Source organism: Dermatophagoides farinae, chromosome 9, assembly GCF_024713945.1.
Source record: "Dermatophagoides farinae isolate YC_2012a chromosome 9, ASM2471394v1, whole genome shotgun sequence".
NCBI classification, from domain to species: domain Eukaryota; kingdom Metazoa; phylum Arthropoda; class Arachnida; order Sarcoptiformes; family Pyroglyphidae; genus Dermatophagoides; species Dermatophagoides farinae.
In genome coordinates, this window is record NC_134685.1 from 765,117 (window position 1) to 784,470 (window position 19,354).

The following is a 19,354-nucleotide window of genomic DNA, read 5'->3' on the forward strand; positions in this document are numbered from 1 at the left end:
TATCTTTTTACCCGTTTGATTTTTCTCATCTTTTTTTTCTCACGCGTTTTCAAATTTGGTAGTGGCATTTTTTTTTTTGTCGACTTTACGGGTATATCGAATTTAGTAGTAGTAGTAGTTGTAGTAGTAGTAGTATTGATTGAAAAAAAAGAATGGGTGTTATGTAATTACATTATATACGCCATCTAGTGTTGTATACAAATGTAAACAAAAAAAAAAGGAAAATTCGAATGAAAAAAATGAATTTATTTCGAAAAAAAAATTATACAAATGTGTTTTATATATAATATGAAAAACTTTTTTTACAGAAAAAAATGATACAAAAAATTAATTAACCAATACAATGAAAATCTTCATCAGTAATCAATTGTCGTTGTTTGCGAATACCAAATGATAGTAATCGTTTCAATGTTTGTTTTGTACGTAGCCGTTTCATTTGTCGTCGTTGTTGTTCACGATTTTCCACCGATTTTGTTATACGATTCAGGAATAATTGAAAAAATGGTTTCAAATCTTTAGCTGCACTTGAACTATGTACAATATATGAACGTGTTTGATTGTTTGGCAATGATTTAGCAACATATTCAGCCAAATTTTCTTCACTCACTTCACGATGATAGATTTTTGAGGTTTTTGCATATGCCAATATGTAAATTGGTTTATCATATTGGGGATTATTTGCCAAGAATTTTTCGATCCAATATTTCATCTTCAAAAATGATCCAGCAGAATGCAGTGAACAAACACCAACAACAGCTTCGGTATTGTTCCAATAAATCGGTGCCAAACGTTCATAACGTTCGAAATTGATAACGAAATTCCAGATATCCAAGAATACATGACGATTATGATGACGATACGGTATTGTGTTCAATTGTACACCCATAGCCGGTTGTTGTCCAACACGATGACGACCAATTGCACGACAATGTTCATAATTGAAAAAGAAATACAATTTCGATGAATCCGGTAATGAACCAAGAAGTAAGATTTTCGGATTTTTCGGACAATCCAAATTGGATGAATTTTTCAAATGGAAAATAGCCATAGTTCGGGAAATCAGCAAAAAAAAAAATTTGTAGAAAAAAAGCGAAACTGACCACTTGTGAACGATGATACAAACTGACCATAGATCATGGGGTTATATATACACAAAAACCATATGGCCCTTAAAGGCCTAGCATGTTTATTGTCCACACACACACACACGCGTAAACACTTGACATGGCCTACATGTGATACGTGACATGACGTGTTACAAGCGATAGCACGTTTTACTTTGTATGTATTCATTGCTGGGTACATTTTGTTATTGCGATAAGAAACTGATACACTCTATTACTTGCTATATTGATTGATTGTAATGATAACGAGATTCTTGTTTCTGCAACTTGTTTTTGCTTATCAAATAAAATTATCGAAAATTTGAATACAAACAAATTTGGCAAGAAAAAAAGTGATCACGATCACGTTGTTTTGTTTTGTTTTTTTAGCGCCAAAAAATACAATGCAGACAACAGAAAACAAAAGCGTAGAATTTAGATCGCCACCTAGCGGCCATGAGCATATGAAAACACGTTTTTTTTCGGATACTGGCGCCAAAATCAATAAATTGATTCTGTTGACGTTTTTTTTCCATGCTTTGCAAATAAAGTGCGGTTTTTTTTTTAATTACAAAACAAACCCAAAACCAAAGGTTTTTTTTTATTTACCAGAAAAAAAAGTTATTACCACCACCACCACACCACAAAACAAAGAACAAAAAAAATTTACAAAAAAAGCAAATTAAAAAACAAAAAGAAAAAATCAAAATGAGAAATGCTTGTCCCAACCCAAATGTTTTTTTTTTTGACCAACGCTCGAAATTTTTTTTTAGGCACGTTCACCACGAATTCTTCGTGCTAATTGAATATCTTTAGGCATAATTGTAACACGTTTTGCATGAATAGCACATAAATTAGTATCTTCAAACAGGCCAACTAGATATGATTCTGATGATTCTTGTAATGCCATTACAGCCGTAGATTGAAAACGTAAATCTGTTTTAAAATCCTGTGCAATTTCACGCACTAATCGTTGAAATGGTAATTTACGTATAAGTAATTCAGTGGATTTTTGATAACGACGAATTTCACGTAGAGCAACTGTTCCAGGACGATAACGATGTGGTTTTTTTACACCACCAGTGGCTGGTGCTGATTTACGGGCAGCTTTTGTTGCCATTTGTTTACGTGGTGCTTTACCACCGGTTGATTTACGTGCTGTTTGTTTTGTACGAGCCATGGTCAAGATTTTTTTCGTTTGTTGATGCTGAAAAATTGATGATTAAAAACTAAAAAAGCCAAAAATAAAAATTGAAAGATTGTCGGGTAGTAGTAGTGTAGAGTAGTAAAAAGCCAGAATTTGTTGAATTATTTTTTTTTATTCAAAATCTTGGAGATCCTGAGTGTGAAGCTGTTGTTTATTTCGAAAAAAAACTGAAAATTGAAATTCGTTGTGATGATGAGAGAAAAGATGAAGGTGATGAATTGTTATCGATGATTTTTGTTTACGATTTTGAACACATTGAAAAAAATTCGAGATCATCGGTAAAAGAAAAAAATGCACAAAAAAAAATACCCAAAGAGGAAAAGGAAATTTGGCCAACCAAACCGAAGAAAAAAAAGAAAAGAAACAAACCACCCAGGATAAAGGGAAACCCAATGGGGAAAAAAATTGGACAAAGTTATGTAGGAAGAAAATTGAAGAATTGTAATATCGAAAACACGAATGATCAGGGCTTTTTATATGCAAAAAAAAACCGCGAGAATCTCTAAATACGGACAGACAGACATGGTTCAAAGGCGTGATCATATTTTCAAACCAGCCAATCATGATTAAAGGCGCAAAAATTTAAAAATTTTTCACAAATCATCAATTACAGTACATGCGTAGTTTGTAGATGAAAATTGAGTCAAAAATACTTGATTGGTTAGTCGTGTGTATACCACTTTGTCCGACTATATAAAGCTCGTTTATGATCATTCATTTAGTGTGATTGTTGTTTGCCAGCGTCATCTAAAAAAAAGTTTTTCTTTTTCGAATTTCTATTTCAATAATAATTGGCAATATTTTTTTTTCTCGATAATATTCCACGACATAAATAATCACATCATGGCACCACCAAGTACTGGAAAAGCGGTAAAAAAATCTGGTAAAGCCCAGAAATCTGTTCGTGTATCGGATAAAAAGAAAAAACATCGCCGCCGTAAAGAATCATTCTCAATCTATATCTATAAAGTATTGAAACAAGTACATCCAGATACTGGAATATCATCCAAAGCAATGTCTATTATGAATTCATTTGTGAATGATATTTTTGAACGTATAGCTGCTGAAGCATCAAGATTATCACATTATAATAAACGTACCACAATTACAAGTCGAGAAGTACAGACTGCTGTACGTCTTTTATTGCCTGGTGAATTGGCCAAACATGCTGTATCCGAAGGTACAAAAGCTGTAACCAAATATACATCAAGTAAATAAGAAACCAAGACAAATCGATATTGATCATCTACGGCTAAATGAATAGGATCTTTGAATTTAATTTGATTCCTTTTTTTTGGACCATTTTGTTTAGTTTTTCTTTTTAACTTTCATGAAACACTATTATGTGTGTGTGTGTGGCTATTTAATATTCATTATTATCCAATCCTCACTTTTTTTCTCTCATTTGATATATCTAATTACTACTTTTTTTCTTTTGATTAATTAAATAATAAATAAATGCAAATTTTCTCATTTTAATCATTAGGTTTCAATGTCTTAAATTTTTTTTTTTTTGTTCGGTTCAAATCAAAATATATTAGAGATGTAAATTCCATTTGTTTTGCTGCTCAAATTTTCTATATCCACCCGAAATAGTCATCGTTTGATGGAAATAGTGTGTGTAATTCAATTTCAAATTTCATTTTCCAAACTAATCATCATTTAGAACTAAATGATCTTTAATCATTATCATTGCATTGGATTGTTGGTTTTTTTGTTCCAATTTCTGTGCCAATAAACGTGATTTTGTTTCAAGTATTACACGTAGATCACGCCACATTTCCATTTGTTTTTTATAATATTGTTCTTTTTCTTTCCATTCAATTTCATGTCGGCGAAGATTTTCCTGTAATTTTTGTTCAGAATCAATTTCCATTTTTAATTGTTCAATTAATCGATTAGATTTATCCATTCCAAGTAATTCTTTTTGTTCAATTTGTAATGCTAATAATCTGGTTTGAATTTCAAATTGTTCAGCAATCAAATCATCACGTTCACCAATAAGTCTTTCGAATTCAGATTCACGTCTACTGAGTTCGGCTTCTAAACCAGCTGCAGCTGAATCATATAGACGTTTTTTCATATCAAATTCAGATTCAGCTTCATTCAATTCTTCTTTCAATATTCTAACCTCTTTGGTTACATCGACCAAAGATGATTTGATTTGTTCTAATCGATCCTGAAAATTATCCACTTGTCTATTGATCTCTTCATAATTTAATTGTTCTTTGTCATTATCATCATCGATATTATTATCTTCATCATCATCCAAAGCATTGAGGGTGGATTCTTTCATTTGAAAATAACCTTCTAATCCAATGGTTTCTTCACTTTCTTGTATCTCTTCCAATGTTTCTTTCTCCTGTTGTCTTAGTGACCGAAGTTTCGATTGTAATTCATCAATATCACCACTTATACGGCTTAATTCTTCTTTCATTTCATTCATTTCGGTTTCACGACGTGAAATTTTTTCAATATATAATTTCAACTATCCATGGGGCAAAGAAACAAAAATTATGAACTGGCCACAGTTAACATATGATTATTTAGAAAAACTTACAGCATCACCACGTAAAGTTGATTCACCATCTACAGAGAATTTTGCACGTAAATCTTCCAATTCAGCCTGTTGCGTGGCCAATTGATGTTCCAATTGTTCACATTGTTTGATTGCATCTTCTTTTTTCTTGGCCACAACCTGTGCATTCTGTCGATAATGTGAAAGTCGATCCTCTTCACTCTGTTTATCTAGTAATTTTTTCTCCACCAATTCATTGATTTCATGTGTCAATACTTGTACCTGTGTTACGGTCCGTTGTAATTGTTCAGTAACATCTGAATCGGCATGTTGTTGTGTTTTTTCCATATCACGTACCAATAATCGTAAATCGGTCAATTCATTTGGCAATACATCTTTGACCAATTTAGATTTAATATCAATCTCATCTTTATAGCGGTAAAGCATAACTTCTGGTGATTGTATTGATTCTTGCCAATCTTGAACATTCAATTCATTTAATTCTGTTTGTTGTTGTTCCAAATGTTTTTTAGCCATCACTATTCGTTCTTGTTGTTCACGTAATTGTCTTTGTAGTTTTTCATTCTCATGTCGTGCCATCACAAAGGCACGGACCGAATCGAATTTAATATTATGCACAGAATTCGAAGTTTCAATCATATCCAAATTTACACGACGTTTTACAATGTCTAATTTGTTTTTGATTTGATCTTTTTCCAATTCCATGGTTTTGATATCTTTTTGAAGTTCAATAATTGAATCGATAGATTTTTTTTGCATTTCATGTGAACTATGAATTCGTTTGAATTCATCGATTAGATTCAGATATTGTTGATATAATATCATGACATCTTGATCACCTTCCACATCAGGTGATAATTCAATTTTGACTAGAAAATGTGCAAGATATGCACGTTTTTTTAGCAACGGTAATCGTCTTAAAAGCCATTCAATAATATTGGTCAAAAGATCTTTATCGGCCATTATTAGATTTTTACGAAATTCAACGCTACAACAACGAAATTTGAATTTTTTTTTGTATTCAAATTTTCTGACATTTATATATGATATGATACTCACGGATTACTATGAGATGATGGTGGTGAATATTTAAATATTCGTAATGTATCCAAAATGGTGGCTACAATATCTTCAATATTACCAACACGAATGAATGGTAAATTCAACTACATGAAACAACTTTTTAATTATCCATTACAAACTCCAGAAAAAAAACGCATACCTTTGGATCGATAACATTGAAAATTTGTATCAAAAGATCAAGACGTTGTTCTTCACGTAGATTATCATATGAAATGAGATTTAAATTCTGATTAAATGGTGGTTGATTTAATTCATCGATTACAAATTTTATTTGATCCATTATGGTTTTCACTAAATTTTATTGTTTTTCAATTTTCGAAAACAAAAAAAAAATTTGAATAAAAAACAGACACACACAGACAAACAAAACAATCGAACGCGCGGTTGTCATGGTAATAAAATAGTCCACATATAACGTTTTAGGTTTTGATTCGAATTTTTTTTTTGTTTCTCACAATTTTCAAGAATTTTAATTTTTTAATAATAATAATAAAATAATCTTTCCATTTGACAATAATGTTTAAAAAAAAATACAATTAAAAATCACTGTGATGTGAACATATGATGATGATGATGATTTGTGCACAATAATAATAATAATAAAAACAACAACAACAACAATGATAAAAAAAATTCCTATAAGATTCGAATACAATAACAACAACAACAACAACAACAATGATAAAAAGTAAAATAATTGAAATTATTAACCCCTAACGACTAATCAATAATATTACACAAACATTGGATGATGTGATGTGTGTGTGGGTGATGATGATGATTATTGCAATAATGAATGAATGAATGAATGATGAACGCTGTTTATTAAATCTTTTCTAGAAATCTTTCCAATCTTTGTAAACTGATTGGTATATCAATCTTTTGTAAATCACAAGTCAAATCTGTAGCTTGTAATGGTGAAATGTTATTGTCAAAATTTTTATCAATAAATGGAATGTATAATGGAAATTCACGTGCCGTATTCATCAGATATGATGTTGATGTTTCAGTTTGTGTTGTGCCACCTGTGTGTTTACAGAATACAGAATAAAATGAATGAATGAATGAATGAATATTTTGATTCACACAACCACCAATAATACTTACCATCTTTTAATAAACGTTGTTCTTGTAATTCTTTATTAAGATTTTTAATAAAATTTCTCGATATATGTTCCTCATCCGATGGTGTATACATGTTGATTATTTTGATTATTTGTGGTATACTATAGAATTCAATTGTTTTGGAATTAGATTTAGAACAAAACAAAAAACTCAACACAAATACACTTACGATAATGATTGTGTTGTGAATACAATCGCTGGTATTTGTTTTTCCGTTTTGGTTGAAATCAACAATTTGGTAGCCTGCAATATTGGATCCATTTGTGATTTAACCTCGTCCCAATTCATGATTTTATTTTCACGTAAAAATTGTTCAAACAATGATACATTGTAAATGATTTCAATGGCACGTTCATTTGTACATAAATCTTTACGCATCATTAGATTATTTAAAGCGGTCATTCCAATAAAATAGAAAATCTAAATGAAAAAAAAATTGATTGTTGTGTGACAAATAATAACAAAAAAAATCACGTGATTTACCTGTTTGAAAAATTGATAGATAAAATGTTCATCTAAACGATGTAGCCGAAATATTGCCTGCATATTAGATAGCTCTTTAAACAGTGTATGAATTTCACGTTCCGTTGGTGATGGTGGCCCAGAATCTGGATCAGAATTTTCATCACGTCTTTTTATAATGGAAATTTCAAGAATTAAAACAAAAAAAAGAAAGACTAGCTTGAAACACTCACTTTTGTCTCAATGACATTCCAGACAATTCTTGATGTTCCAATATAGCGGCTACAGTTAATGATAGAATTCTATCTTCAAAAATTTTGATTATTTCTGCAGAAAAAAAAGAATAACGGGAAAAAAATTTAAACAAAAAAAAATTCAAAATTCAATTTCAATTATATAACACTTACTAAAATACATATAGACCATTAATTCATTTAGATATTTAATGTATTCAGTTAGATCAAAATTTTTCAATGATTGAACATAATCACGATCATAATCAGATTCAATTGCTTCATCTGTTTCATTTGGTTCACAATCGGCATCAATAGTTTGGCCACCATTAATAGTTTTTGTTTTTTTTTGTTCTTTATTTTCATCATTAAAACCAGAATCAATATTGTCCATTGTTTTTGTTTGTGAATTTTTTGTTTGTTCAGCATCTTGTTCGGCCACTTCAAAGTAGTATTCTAATTATTTATAATTACAATGGAATGGAAACAAAAAAAAAAGAATTATTATCCATCAAATTTGCATTTGTTTGTTTGTTTGTTTGTTCATTTCATTCACCTGAATAGTATTTAATTAAAATGGCAATTTTAAACGTTGTCGATAATAAATGGACTAGAATTTCTGTTTGATTTTTCGATGCTGCTAATGATGATTTTTTCTTGATCCATGTAATCACATTGAACATAAAATCTTGTGCCTATGAAAAATGAAATTTTTTTTTTTAATGAAGAAAAAAAAATTCATAACATTCATTCATTTCATTTTAGAAAACAAACCATTTTTTCATAATCAATCTTATCGGCATAACGAACACACATATAGATAATGAATGCAATCGTATGTGAATGACATTGACTTGCATAATTCATATTGGTTGGATCAAAGTCTTTTTTTTTGGGGGGGGGGGAGTTGGAATAAATAAAAAAAGTCAAGAAAAAAAATAAGAAAAAAATACATTTGTAGATCGTTTTTGTTTCGTTTCAAATCAAATGAATAATAAAATTTCGATCCAATCAATGTTAAAAATGAAAATTTTTATACCATAAAACAGGATTCGATTTATCATTGAACTATCTTTGGCAAAAAATTTAAACATTCCAAGTAAACTTTTCGTCTCATCACAATTATAATCAACGTTTGTATTGATAGCTAAATTATTTCCATCCATATTTGAATGACCAGGTACGATTGACGACGACAACAATAGTGGTTTATTTGAATATTTCAAGTATAAATTTTGATTACTATTTAGATCAATCAACGAAAAAAAATAAGAAATTAGTTTTCACATGAAATGCATTTTCAATTCAAACTTTGAACTTACTTTAATTTTCGTATCATTTCATCTTTAATGGCAATTTGTTCATCCAATTTGGCAAATAAATTTTTATATGTAGCGACTAGATCTTCTTGGTGTTTGGCTTTTTGATTCGGTTCACCATTGAATGTAGTAAGATGATCTTCCATCAATATTACACGTTTAAGATCGGCACGTTCTTTTTTATAACGAACCAATTCATTCTGTAATTCTTCAAATTGTTCCGATAATAATGATGCAGCAGCGGTTGGAACTTTATCATCAATCGTTTTTGCTATTTGTTCACGTAGTTTTTGATTTTCAATCAACAATTTTTTCATCTCTTGTTCCAATTCTGTACATTGCATCATGATTGAAATACGATCCAGATTGGAATCAAAATCTTCTTGTCTATCGGATTGCAATGAATTTGTATTGGTTTCTTCATCGCCATTAAAACGATTCAACAATCGTTGATTGACAGATCGTTGCTGTTCAACTGTTGCTATCTGTTTTCCTTCAAGATCCATATATCTGGATAGCAGCTGTTGTTTTGATGTTTTCTCCTCTTCACATTGGGCAATCAAAATTCGTCGTTCACGTTCAAATTCTTCACGAAGTTCATGTTCACGTTTTTGGATTGCTTCATCAATTTTTTCAATATTATCAGCCATTTGTTTTTTATCATTTAGAGTTTCACGAATTCTTTCTTCCAATTCAGATTTTGTCTCCTCCAAGCGTAAAACTTTTTGTTCCAATTCTTTATTCACTGTAATCAATTTTTCAATTTGTGATTGATAATTTTGTGCCTGTAAATGATCTTGACGTTGTCGTGTTTTTATTTCGGTCAATTCCATTCCCATTTGTTCCATTTCATGACGTAAAGTAGTGTAACGACCTTCAGTCAATTTTAATAATCGATTCTCTTCAATCAAATCATCAATACGTTCCTGTAAGGTCATAATCTTTTTCTCCAGACCTTTATTGAGATTTGTGACATGTTCAACACTACGTGCTTCGATTCGTAATCGACGATATTCTTTTTTGGCCAAAAATCTTCTCACACAAGATTGAGCAATGATAATCTTTTTTCTTGTGTCTCGGTACTGTTTTTGTACCCAATAACCACGCCAATATCGTTGTATGGTGATAGCGGCACGATTCTGGCGCATATTTTCATAACGTTTACGTGCCAAATATGCACGTCCTCTAGTTTGTAAAGCCATAATACTTTTTCGTATAGTTTGATAACGACATTGTTGAACATTTCTTCGCCAATGTTTCTGTATAATGGTGGCCGCTTTAGTTTGACGAAGATGTTGATAATAGCGGCGTGCAAGCCAACCACGGCCATATTTTTGTATGGCAACCGCAGCTTGTCGTATACGTTGATAACGTTTTCCGTTGTAACCAACCACGAATCATTTTCTGTATAAGTATGGAACATTCTCTAAGTTTCTGTGATCGTATCCTTTCCAACAGAGCCACCTGACCAGGTCGAAAAAATATTTTTGTCTTACCAAATTGATATGGTTTTCTTTCCGCTTGTTGTTGCTGTTGTTGTTGCTCTGTAGTTGTTTTTTGTTGTTCATTTGAACTATCACTTAGATTGAAATGCGAATAGATTTTATCCTCTGTATAAGTGAAATGGAAAAAATTGCAAGTCATTCAAAAAAAATGATGATTCGAATCAACAACAAACTTACCATAAACAATTTTTACGATATCTTCACAAATGGCACGAATTTCAACGGCAAAACTAGAACCGGCACGTACTAATTTTCTTGGAGTTGGTTTTGGTACATTTTTTGCATCAGTCGATTTTGTTTTAGTCGGCGTAGTAATGGCATGACAGCAACCAACACGTAATACACGATAACGATTTGCAAAATCCTGATATGACCATCTTGATGGATAACCATTTGAACTGATACGAATGGTTTCCAATACACCACATGCACGTAATTGTTGTACAGCACGTATATTATTAAATTCAAATGCTGCTTTATTGTCATTTGGTTTTATACAACGAACATAATGTGGTTCAGTGGAATTAAGAATCTTCATCAATGCTTCCAATGATTCACGGAATTGAAATCCAATTGTTGCTTTGGCTTTCTTTTTCTGTCGTCGTTGATCAGATTGTGGCATACTAACACGTATCTTACCACCAGCACCTTTGGTTGATGGTGGTGTTTGTACAATTTTATCATCCATAAATAAACATTCAACAACCGATGAACGTTTAAGTAGATCAATCTGTTCTTCCCATATTGTGTCACGATTTTTTTCCAAAAAACCATCAACATTATATGTAACAACATCGGCAAAATGTTCAATAATAAATGATGTTTGAAAATTAAATTTTGGTTTTTTAAAAACATCGCCAACAGTAATTTGTTTATATAGTTTTGAACACCATGTACGATCATTACCTTGTGGCATACGACATTCTTCATCTAGTAAACATAAAATACCGATTGGTTTTGATTCAATCAGATCAATTACTGGTTGATTATCGGTGAATGTAATAAATTGCCAATCAATACCTTCACGTACATATTCATCTTGTTCTAATTTGAATACATGCCAATTAAATTGTTGTTGTAGTACTTCATTAGCATAATTGATACAAAATTGTTCAAATGAATTATTTTCAAAATGTTCAAAACCATAAATATCCAATACACCAATGAATTGATATTCTTTCACTATTGATTGTTGTGTTGATATTGGTCCCAATGATTGATTGATCATCGATACAATCCATAGGAATAATTTTTCATAAATAAATTTCAATAATGCTTCCAAACCATATTGTGCCATTTGTGCATTCAATGGTGTTGCAATTATTTCATGGCCACCGGTTTTCAACAGACGACTAGTCAACCATTTCAATGTTGATGATTCATTCAAATCTAATAGACGACAAAATGTTTGCAATGAATCCAATGATTCACGATTAGCCAATGTACAGCTTTCATCATCATCTTGTTGTCTACGTTGAAACATAATATTACCACCATGCAATATGGCAGCAATTACAGCGAATAATTTATCACGTTGTTTCGCGCTAAAACCAAGTGTATCTAATGCTTCTAAAAATCTTGTCATATCATCATATGCGGTTGGTTCATTTGAACCAAGATAAACAAATTGTCGTTGATCATTCGATAATCCAAGATAATCTAATCGGTTCTGGTTGGCATATGAACATAGCTGATAGAAAATGTGAAAATTTCTTTCACCAACACCTTGATAAGTGACACGTGATTTTTCCAATAAATATGTACGCATATTACCGCCCATTATATGACGATTACGACGATCAAACAATATTTGAATGTATTTACCGAATCTCGATGAATTATCATTACGAACGGTTTTTGCATTACCAATTGCTTCCATTATTGGATTCGATGCCAGTACACGTGTTTCAATATTGGAATCTGAACCAGCTATGGATGCAAAATAACGCATGGCAAATTTTGCCGACACTGTTTTACCTGCACCACTTTCGCCAGACACAATAACCGATTGATTAATATTATTACGTTCTAATTTAGTGAATGCATCTTCGGCGACAGCATAAATATGTGGATCCATTTGTGCTAGATTCGCCAGATTCGTATGATACATTTGTATCGTATCTTCGCCATATATTTCGAGATCAGTAAACGGATTTATGGCAACCAATACAATACCACACCATGTGTAGATTTGTTGATGTTTTAAAAAACGTATCCTCAAATTATAAAGTACAGATGGTTCATGTAAATACGAAAGACATGTTAAATCATTCGATCCAATCAGTATGTCTGGATTTCTTAATGGTGGCAGATCTTTTAGTAAATCTTTTATTGTCAATGTTTTTTCTTTGAAATTTTCATCATCCTTATCATCCACATCCGCATCAATTTTATTATCACCATATCCACCATCATTACCATAATATGGTATCAATAATAAATGACCAGAATTTTTATCAAAATTTTCTTTTATCTCAGCACAATACCAAACATCGGTTGGATGTTTGATCCAAACACGTGTTCCCTTTGTAATATGAACAAAACAAAATTTAAAATTACCCGTTAAATATCAAAACAAAAAATAACACATACCTTTGTATAAAGCTCAGGATACACGGTTGTTCCCATTTTTTTTAGGATTCGTTTCGTATCAATCAATAAATTGTTTTACACCACCAATAGCAATGTTTTTTGTTGTTGTTGTTGTTGTTGAATTTAATGTTCGAATTGAATCTGTCAAATAAAATGAAAAATTATTATGAAATCAAACAAACACACACACACACACGCACAAATCATTAGAAAAAAAACAAAAAAAAATTAGGTCGATTAAAACTAAATCAAATCGACGACCACAACGATTTTTGTTACATAAAACGGATGCTGAAACAAGTAATCAATGAATAGAAGAAAAAAAATGAAGTGAAAGAGATAAAGCCAACACTCACACACACAAACATCATTTTCAATGAAAAACAAAACAAAAAAAAAATCAAAAATATCGACATGGAATTATTTCAGTGGCGCTGACACACACATGTTTGTGTGGGTGTCTTTTTCATCATTATCAAGCGACACAACAACAACAACAACAACAACAAAAACGAAATCGTAAAGGAAATTGTTATTCAGACAACTAAAAGAAACAAAAAATGTTTCGTATTCATAATGAGATTATTGTTTGTGTTTTTTTTTTCAATGGATATAACAATTAATTATCATTTTTACAATATAAAAGCACAAGAGCAATACAAACACAACACAACGCACGCACGCACACACACTTGAAAAAAAAACAACAAACAGAATTTTCATGGATAATAATGTGGTTTTTAGATAATGATGTAATTATGTAAAATAAAAATAGGGTTGCTGATGAAACAATTCGTAAAAGATCAATGGAATGGAACAAAACAAAAAAAAACCTTTCTCACACATTGAAATGTCAGTAGAAAGAATTGTTCATGATTCATTGTCAGTTTGTAATGATAAAAAAAATCTGTTTTTTACATTTTAAAAAATATGTGTTTGTGAGTGTTGAATTTAATTTCGTCCTATGAATATGTGTGTGTGCGTGTAGCAGTAGCAGTAGCAAATCATCAGGTTTGCATTTGTTTTTTATTTTCATCATTCATTGATCGAATTTTTTTTTTGTTTTCATGAAAAATCAATTTCGATTACAAATAATGGGAAAAAAATTGGACAATTAACACCTCTACACACGCACACACACACAATGTTTAATAGGTAGAAACAATAAAAAAAATCACACGCACATTATCATTGATTAATTAATCTACATTTCATCGATTGATTGATTTCAATTAATCGATAATGTGAATTTTAATCAAGCACATATTGATTTGAGAAAAAAAGCTGAAAATTTGAAAAAAAACATTCTCACCCCAATAGCCAAGAGAAAAATTCCAATTTGTAAGAATACAAAAATCTTTGACAACAACAATTTACAACAAAAAAAAACACATGGACGAATGACATAATCATCATCATCATAATCGTTGTAGGTTGTCATAAACCAATGGATAGGTTAATGATCTTGATTTTTTTCTTTCTACCATACAACCACTATTATTATCATCATCATCATCATTATTTACCATATAAAATACAATGCATTTCTATTTCTATTTGGTTATTACCTTTGAACATCGTTGATGATTATCATTATCGTGTGCATGTGTGTGTGTGTGGAGGTGAACCCACCTCACCTCACCTAACCTAACCTCACCTCTCACTCAAAATCATCATCATACATTGAATGATTGTTATATCTTCTTCTTTTTTTTGCGAATGAAATAAAAATCCGTCGTTTTTCATTTTTTTTGTCGATTGTCGTTTGTTTGAATGATAAAGCGATTATTTTTAGCATCCAAAGAAAAAAAAACTGAATGTTTGTACATTCGATGGTTCAATCTTTATTTATTTATATTCATATATGAAAACCATGAATAAAGACATATATCTCAAATCATCAAATTTCAAGAAAGAGAACGAAAAAAACGACAACATAAATTTTTTTTTTTGGTTCATTTTTGTTTTCTCGCTGAAAAAAAAATAATTCATTCATTCAGCTAAAAAGGAAATGTAAGTTATATATGTGATAAACATAGGCAAAACAAAACATGATATTCAAGTTTTGAAGAAAAAAAAAAACAAACACAATGAAATGAATTCTATAGAACGAAAAAAAAAATTAATAATGATGATGATCATGACTATGGAATTAGTAATTAAAAAATTCATGAAATTCATTTTCTTCAACCATTCTACCTTGAAATAAAAAAAAACCGGTCTATTTTTTGAATCAAATTTTTGATAGTTCCATCATTTGTGTGTGGATAATAACACCATCATCATCACACCATCAAGATGTTAGATAATGATGCTCACGTGATCATTATCATCATTATTCAATCCATGTGTAAATGTCATCAAACATTTGAAAGGATAAAAAACAGACGAAACACCACAGGTGGTTGTTGCTGTTGCCACCATAATAATTATATAATGATATAGTGAGGTGCCTAAAGGGAGAAAGAAATACAAAAAATTTCCGGAAAAACTGAAAAAAACCATTACGGAAACTATATCAAAAAAAAAAAAAAAATTTCTTATCATCATCATCATCATGCAACTATACAGTGAACACCAGTTTTCAAATAAAATCAAATTTTCCATTCGACAAACAAAACGATTATAAAATGATATGGATGAATTTTTTCTTTTGAACAAAAAAAAAAAAAAAAAAACAAAACATCCATCCATTCAAATGAATGATTTGGGTGAATGAAAAAAAAGCGAAACAAAATGGAATTGAAAGTAGAGAGAAAAAAAAATCATTTCATTTTCAATCGATCAATTATATGGACATTATCATCATCATCATCCATAATCATTCATTCATTCATTCATTCAAACCATTCTATGGAAAAGAAACTTTCATTTAACACACGCAAACCACAAAAGAGAAAAGAAACAATTTTTTTTTTGATGAATGAAACATTGAATTTGAAAAACAACAACAACAAAGAACAACATCATCATCATCAAATATGAGAACAAAGGTAAAAATTGGAACAAAAGTTTTCCACTGAACTTCCGATTTTTCATTTCTATTCTCTATAGCATCAAATTGGACACACGAACACACGCACGCACACACAAAATGGAGATATATTATATAAACGTGTGTTATAATAGGGCAAATAATCAGAAAAAAATGAAAATTTCTCATTATCTTTCTCAATCAAACGTACACACACACAAGCTACCGTGTATTTATATTTTGGAGAAATACGAAATGAAAATCAAATCAACATGTGTGTGTGTGTGTGTGTTGAACACTTGGTTTCATTTAAAAAAACCGGTGAAAAAAGAAAGATAAAATCCCAGTTTTTTTTCAATTTCAATTGAAAAAAAATTAAATTTCTATTTTTAAACATTTTAGAAAATGGAAAAAAAAAATTTTTTGATCATGATGATGACCAATGTTTTTTCATTTCATTTTCTCATCATTGGAATGGCTTCATTTTTTTTTCTTTCGTCATTGAATGGTAAAATTTTTCAATGGCCAAGTAAAACACGAAAATAAAAAGGGCAAACAATAACGGAAAATTGAATGGAATTTAAAATTCAATATATATACATGAACCTTGAACCATGATTTAAATGATCAAAATCACAAAAAACAAGAAGAAAAATTCATGATTCAAAACAAGTTGTGTGTGTGTGTGTGGACAATAGCAAAAAAAAAAAAAAAAAAAAACAGGTGTATTTATTCATCATGGACAAAGAAAAAAAAATGATGTTTTACTTCATGTTGATCGGGATATATTGTGTTGTTTTTTTTTTACTTTTTAATTTTTATTTCAAATCATCAAAATAACAAAACGTTATCCATGTCTACACAACAACAGCAACAACAAAACATCATCCTCATCACATCATCAATAAACAATTTAAATGAACGAATCTAGGCTATTGTATCACATAAATACAATATTTTTCAATCCCAACCTGACCACATTCTCATTAATTAGGTCGCAAAATAAGGTAAAAAAAGCCACCGATCATCACATGAAAGAAATGAATGGATTATCTTCATCTCGCGAATGGGCGAAACAAAAAACAATAGGAAGGTGGTGGTGGTGAAATCAGTTTTTTTAAAGAGAAAAAATAACACTAAATAAACATCAAGAATAGTCAAAGAAGAAAAAAAATGGAAGGAAAATTATAATAATAATATCGATAGTTGAATATCGATAAAAATCGATTTTTGAATTCGAAAACAATGAACTATTGTGACCAAAAAAAAAAAAAAAAAAAAATTGATCCTATTGATTGATATCTAATCATTGCTATGTGAATGTGAATCAACGGACAATAGCAAAAAAATTAAAAAATCCCGGTCATCATCGATATATAAACAACAATGGTGATAATAATAACCGGAGAGGCCTACCAACACCACCATCAAACAAAATCATCGACAACAACAAACAAAGTGAATGAATGGTCAGGGATAAAAACCGTATGAATGAATTATCAATGAGAAAAAAAATACCATGAATTTCAATGATGGTCGAAAAAAAAGAAAGAAAAAAAATGGCCATGCATGATCGGCTACCAACATAAATAAACACGAAAGAAAATATTTTATTCACACACACACACACACATGTAAGCACATTTAGACATAACCATAAAGATTGATAATGATTATTATTATGTGATAACCATGAAAATACTATTGGACTTTTCTCTCTCTCTCTCTCTCTCTCTCTCTCTCTCTCTCTCTCTCGCTCTCACACAGAAATACCAATGACCCATACATAAATATAAAAACATTCGTATCTGATCATCATTGGAAATGTAAAAAAAAAGACAACGAAATGCAAATCTTGGCCTCTCATATTCAAGTTATATCTATGGTTGAATGGATTGCATGCAATGCTCAAATTATTATCATCATCATTATCATCAACATCATGAAGATGATCATCATCATCATCATCATCCAAGTTCAGAACAACAAAAAAGACCATCCATTTTTTTCCATCATCAACGATATTATTATGATTATGATGATTGTCAAAACACAATTCACAAACTGAAAATATAACGATATAATATATGAATGGTGTAAATGTCATATGGAAATGGTTGTTCATCATGATGAATGGTAAGATATTTAAAAAACACAAAGACCTAGGTCAAACACATTCATCAAATATATATCACACTAGATTCATCTGATTATTCTATGAATCATCATCATAATCAACAATCAAAAATGATAACATTCCAATGTCTTAATAGCATCATTATTAACATTTGAGGCCATCGTCACTGATGTTAATAATTATAATGATGATAATCACTAGATATATTGCATACATAAATGAAACACAAATATCACTTTAAATAATTGTATAGATAGATAAATGATGAAAGTAAACGTGGTAAATTGATTCAAAAAGAAAAAGAAAAACTTACCGAAAAAAAAACAATTAAACATCAATGATAATCATCATCATCATGTTCAATAAGATGAGATCATGAAGAAGATGAATTGAAACAAATTTTTTTTGATTTTCATTATTTTAGTAATTTTCTTTCCACCAAAAAACAAAACAGAAAAAAAAACAGAATCACAGCATCAATGCATAGAAGAATAGAATATAGGCAAATAACAACAACAAAAGGCCAAATGACAACAAACAAACAAACAAACAAAAATTTTATATTAACTTGACAACCAAACCAACAATCACAAACATTCGATCCAGAATGGATTGCACATTTTTCACAATGTAAAACACAACATAAACGATCCTAATCAGAATATAAATAAAAAACAGATGAAATGGAACGAATTTTTTTTCTTTTGGTTCGTTGATTCGTCGTTGGTTTTTGTTTTTGTTGTTGTTATGATGATGATGATGATATGTAATAATGACGACGTGTTTTGATGTCTGTGTGATGATGATGATGTTGGTTTTGTTGTATATCATTGGGAGTAGATGTAGGTGGATGACGTATTCTTGAAGGATCCAAAAAAAAAATTTTTTTATTTTATAACGACGCGCGCATTGTGTGATGAAACATGAAAAAATAAAAAGTTCATTGAAATGAATCAAATGACGTCCAAATGGCCAGACGCACATATGAATGATAGACCTAATCGAAATGAATGGCATGTATATATATGTGAATGAATGATTGTATTTTTTTTTTTTTTTTTGGTAGTGGCGTTAA

The 19,354-nt window shown here is 30.3% G+C and overlaps 5 protein-coding genes across 5 annotated transcripts; 1 reads left to right on the plus strand and 4 right to left on the minus strand.

Annotated features, from left to right (window-relative positions):
* Nucleotides 1-225: 225 nt before the first annotated feature.
* Nucleotides 226-1,485, minus strand: LOC124497475 (uncharacterized). The gene has a single exon (XM_047061131.2). The coding sequence runs from the start codon at nt 1,046-1,048 to the stop codon at nt 332-334; it is 717 nt and encodes a 238-aa protein (XP_046917087.2). The 5' UTR covers nt 1,049-1,485; the 3' UTR covers nt 226-331.
* Nucleotides 1,486-1,679: 194 nt separating this feature from the next.
* Nucleotides 1,680-2,735, minus strand: LOC124498110 (histone H3). The gene has a single exon (XM_047061819.2). It carries the CDS (start codon nt 2,281-2,283, stop codon nt 1,873-1,875), a length of 411 nt encoding a protein of 136 aa, XP_046917775.1. The 5' UTR covers nt 2,284-2,735; the 3' UTR covers nt 1,680-1,872.
* Nucleotides 2,736-3,027: 292 nt separating this feature from the next.
* Nucleotides 3,028-3,789, plus strand: LOC124498111 (histone H2B). The gene has a single exon (XM_047061820.2). The coding sequence runs from the start codon at nt 3,154-3,156 to the stop codon at nt 3,526-3,528; it is 375 nt and encodes a 124-aa protein (XP_046917776.1). The 5' UTR covers nt 3,028-3,153; the 3' UTR covers nt 3,529-3,789.
* On the minus strand, nt 3,031-6,595 carry LOC124497945 (intraflagellar transport protein 81 homolog). The gene is made up of 4 exons (XM_047061635.2): nt 6,072-6,595; nt 5,909-6,015; nt 4,871-5,837; nt 3,031-4,798 (listed from the first exon to the last, which is right to left on the minus strand). The coding sequence occupies exons 1-4, from the start codon at nt 6,210-6,212 to the stop codon at nt 3,962-3,964; spliced, it is 2,052 nt and encodes a 683-aa protein (XP_046917591.2). The 5' UTR covers nt 6,213-6,595; the 3' UTR covers nt 3,031-3,961.
* Nucleotides 6,596-6,731: 136 nt separating this feature from the next.
* LOC124497944 (unconventional myosin-Vb) lies at nt 6,732-14,058 on the minus strand. Its single transcript, XM_075734113.1, is given in 14 exon segments — nt 6,732-6,957; nt 7,040-7,158; nt 7,227-7,477; nt 7,541-7,688; nt 7,753-7,846; nt 7,927-8,208; nt 8,309-8,447; nt 8,527-8,636; nt 8,792-8,994; nt 9,075-10,447; nt 10,449-10,681; nt 10,754-13,100; nt 13,169-13,309; nt 13,369-14,058. Coding segments are annotated over 13 exon segments (5,535 nt in total). The 5' UTR covers nt 13,205-13,309; nt 13,369-14,058; the 3' UTR covers nt 6,732-6,757.
* Between the last annotated feature and the right edge of the window lie 5,296 nt (nt 14,059-19,354).

Bases quoted from the DNA above. Each gene is read 5' to 3' on its own strand.
- LOC124497475 (XM_047061131.2), bottom strand. From the start codon at position 1,048: ATGGCTATTTTCCATTTGAAAAATTCATCCAATTTGGATTGTCCGAAA.
- LOC124498110 (XM_047061819.2), bottom strand. From the start codon at position 2,283: ATGGCTCGTACAAAACAAACAGCACGTAAATCAACCGGTGGTAAAGCA.
- LOC124498111 (XM_047061820.2), top strand. From the start codon at position 3,154: ATGGCACCACCAAGTACTGGAAAAGCGGTAAAAAAATCTGGTAAAGCC.
- LOC124497945 (XM_047061635.2), bottom strand. From the start codon at position 6,212: ATGGATCAAATAAAATTTGTAATCGATGAATTAAATCAACCACCATTT. The intron at 6,016-6,071 runs GTATGCGTTTTT...TGTTTCATGTAG, and splicing joins TCAATGTTATCGATCCAAAG to TTGAATTTACCATTCATTCG. The intron at 5,838-5,908 runs GTGAGTATCATA...TCGTTGTTGTAG, and splicing joins CCATCATCTCATAGTAATCC to CGTTGAATTTCGTAAAAATC.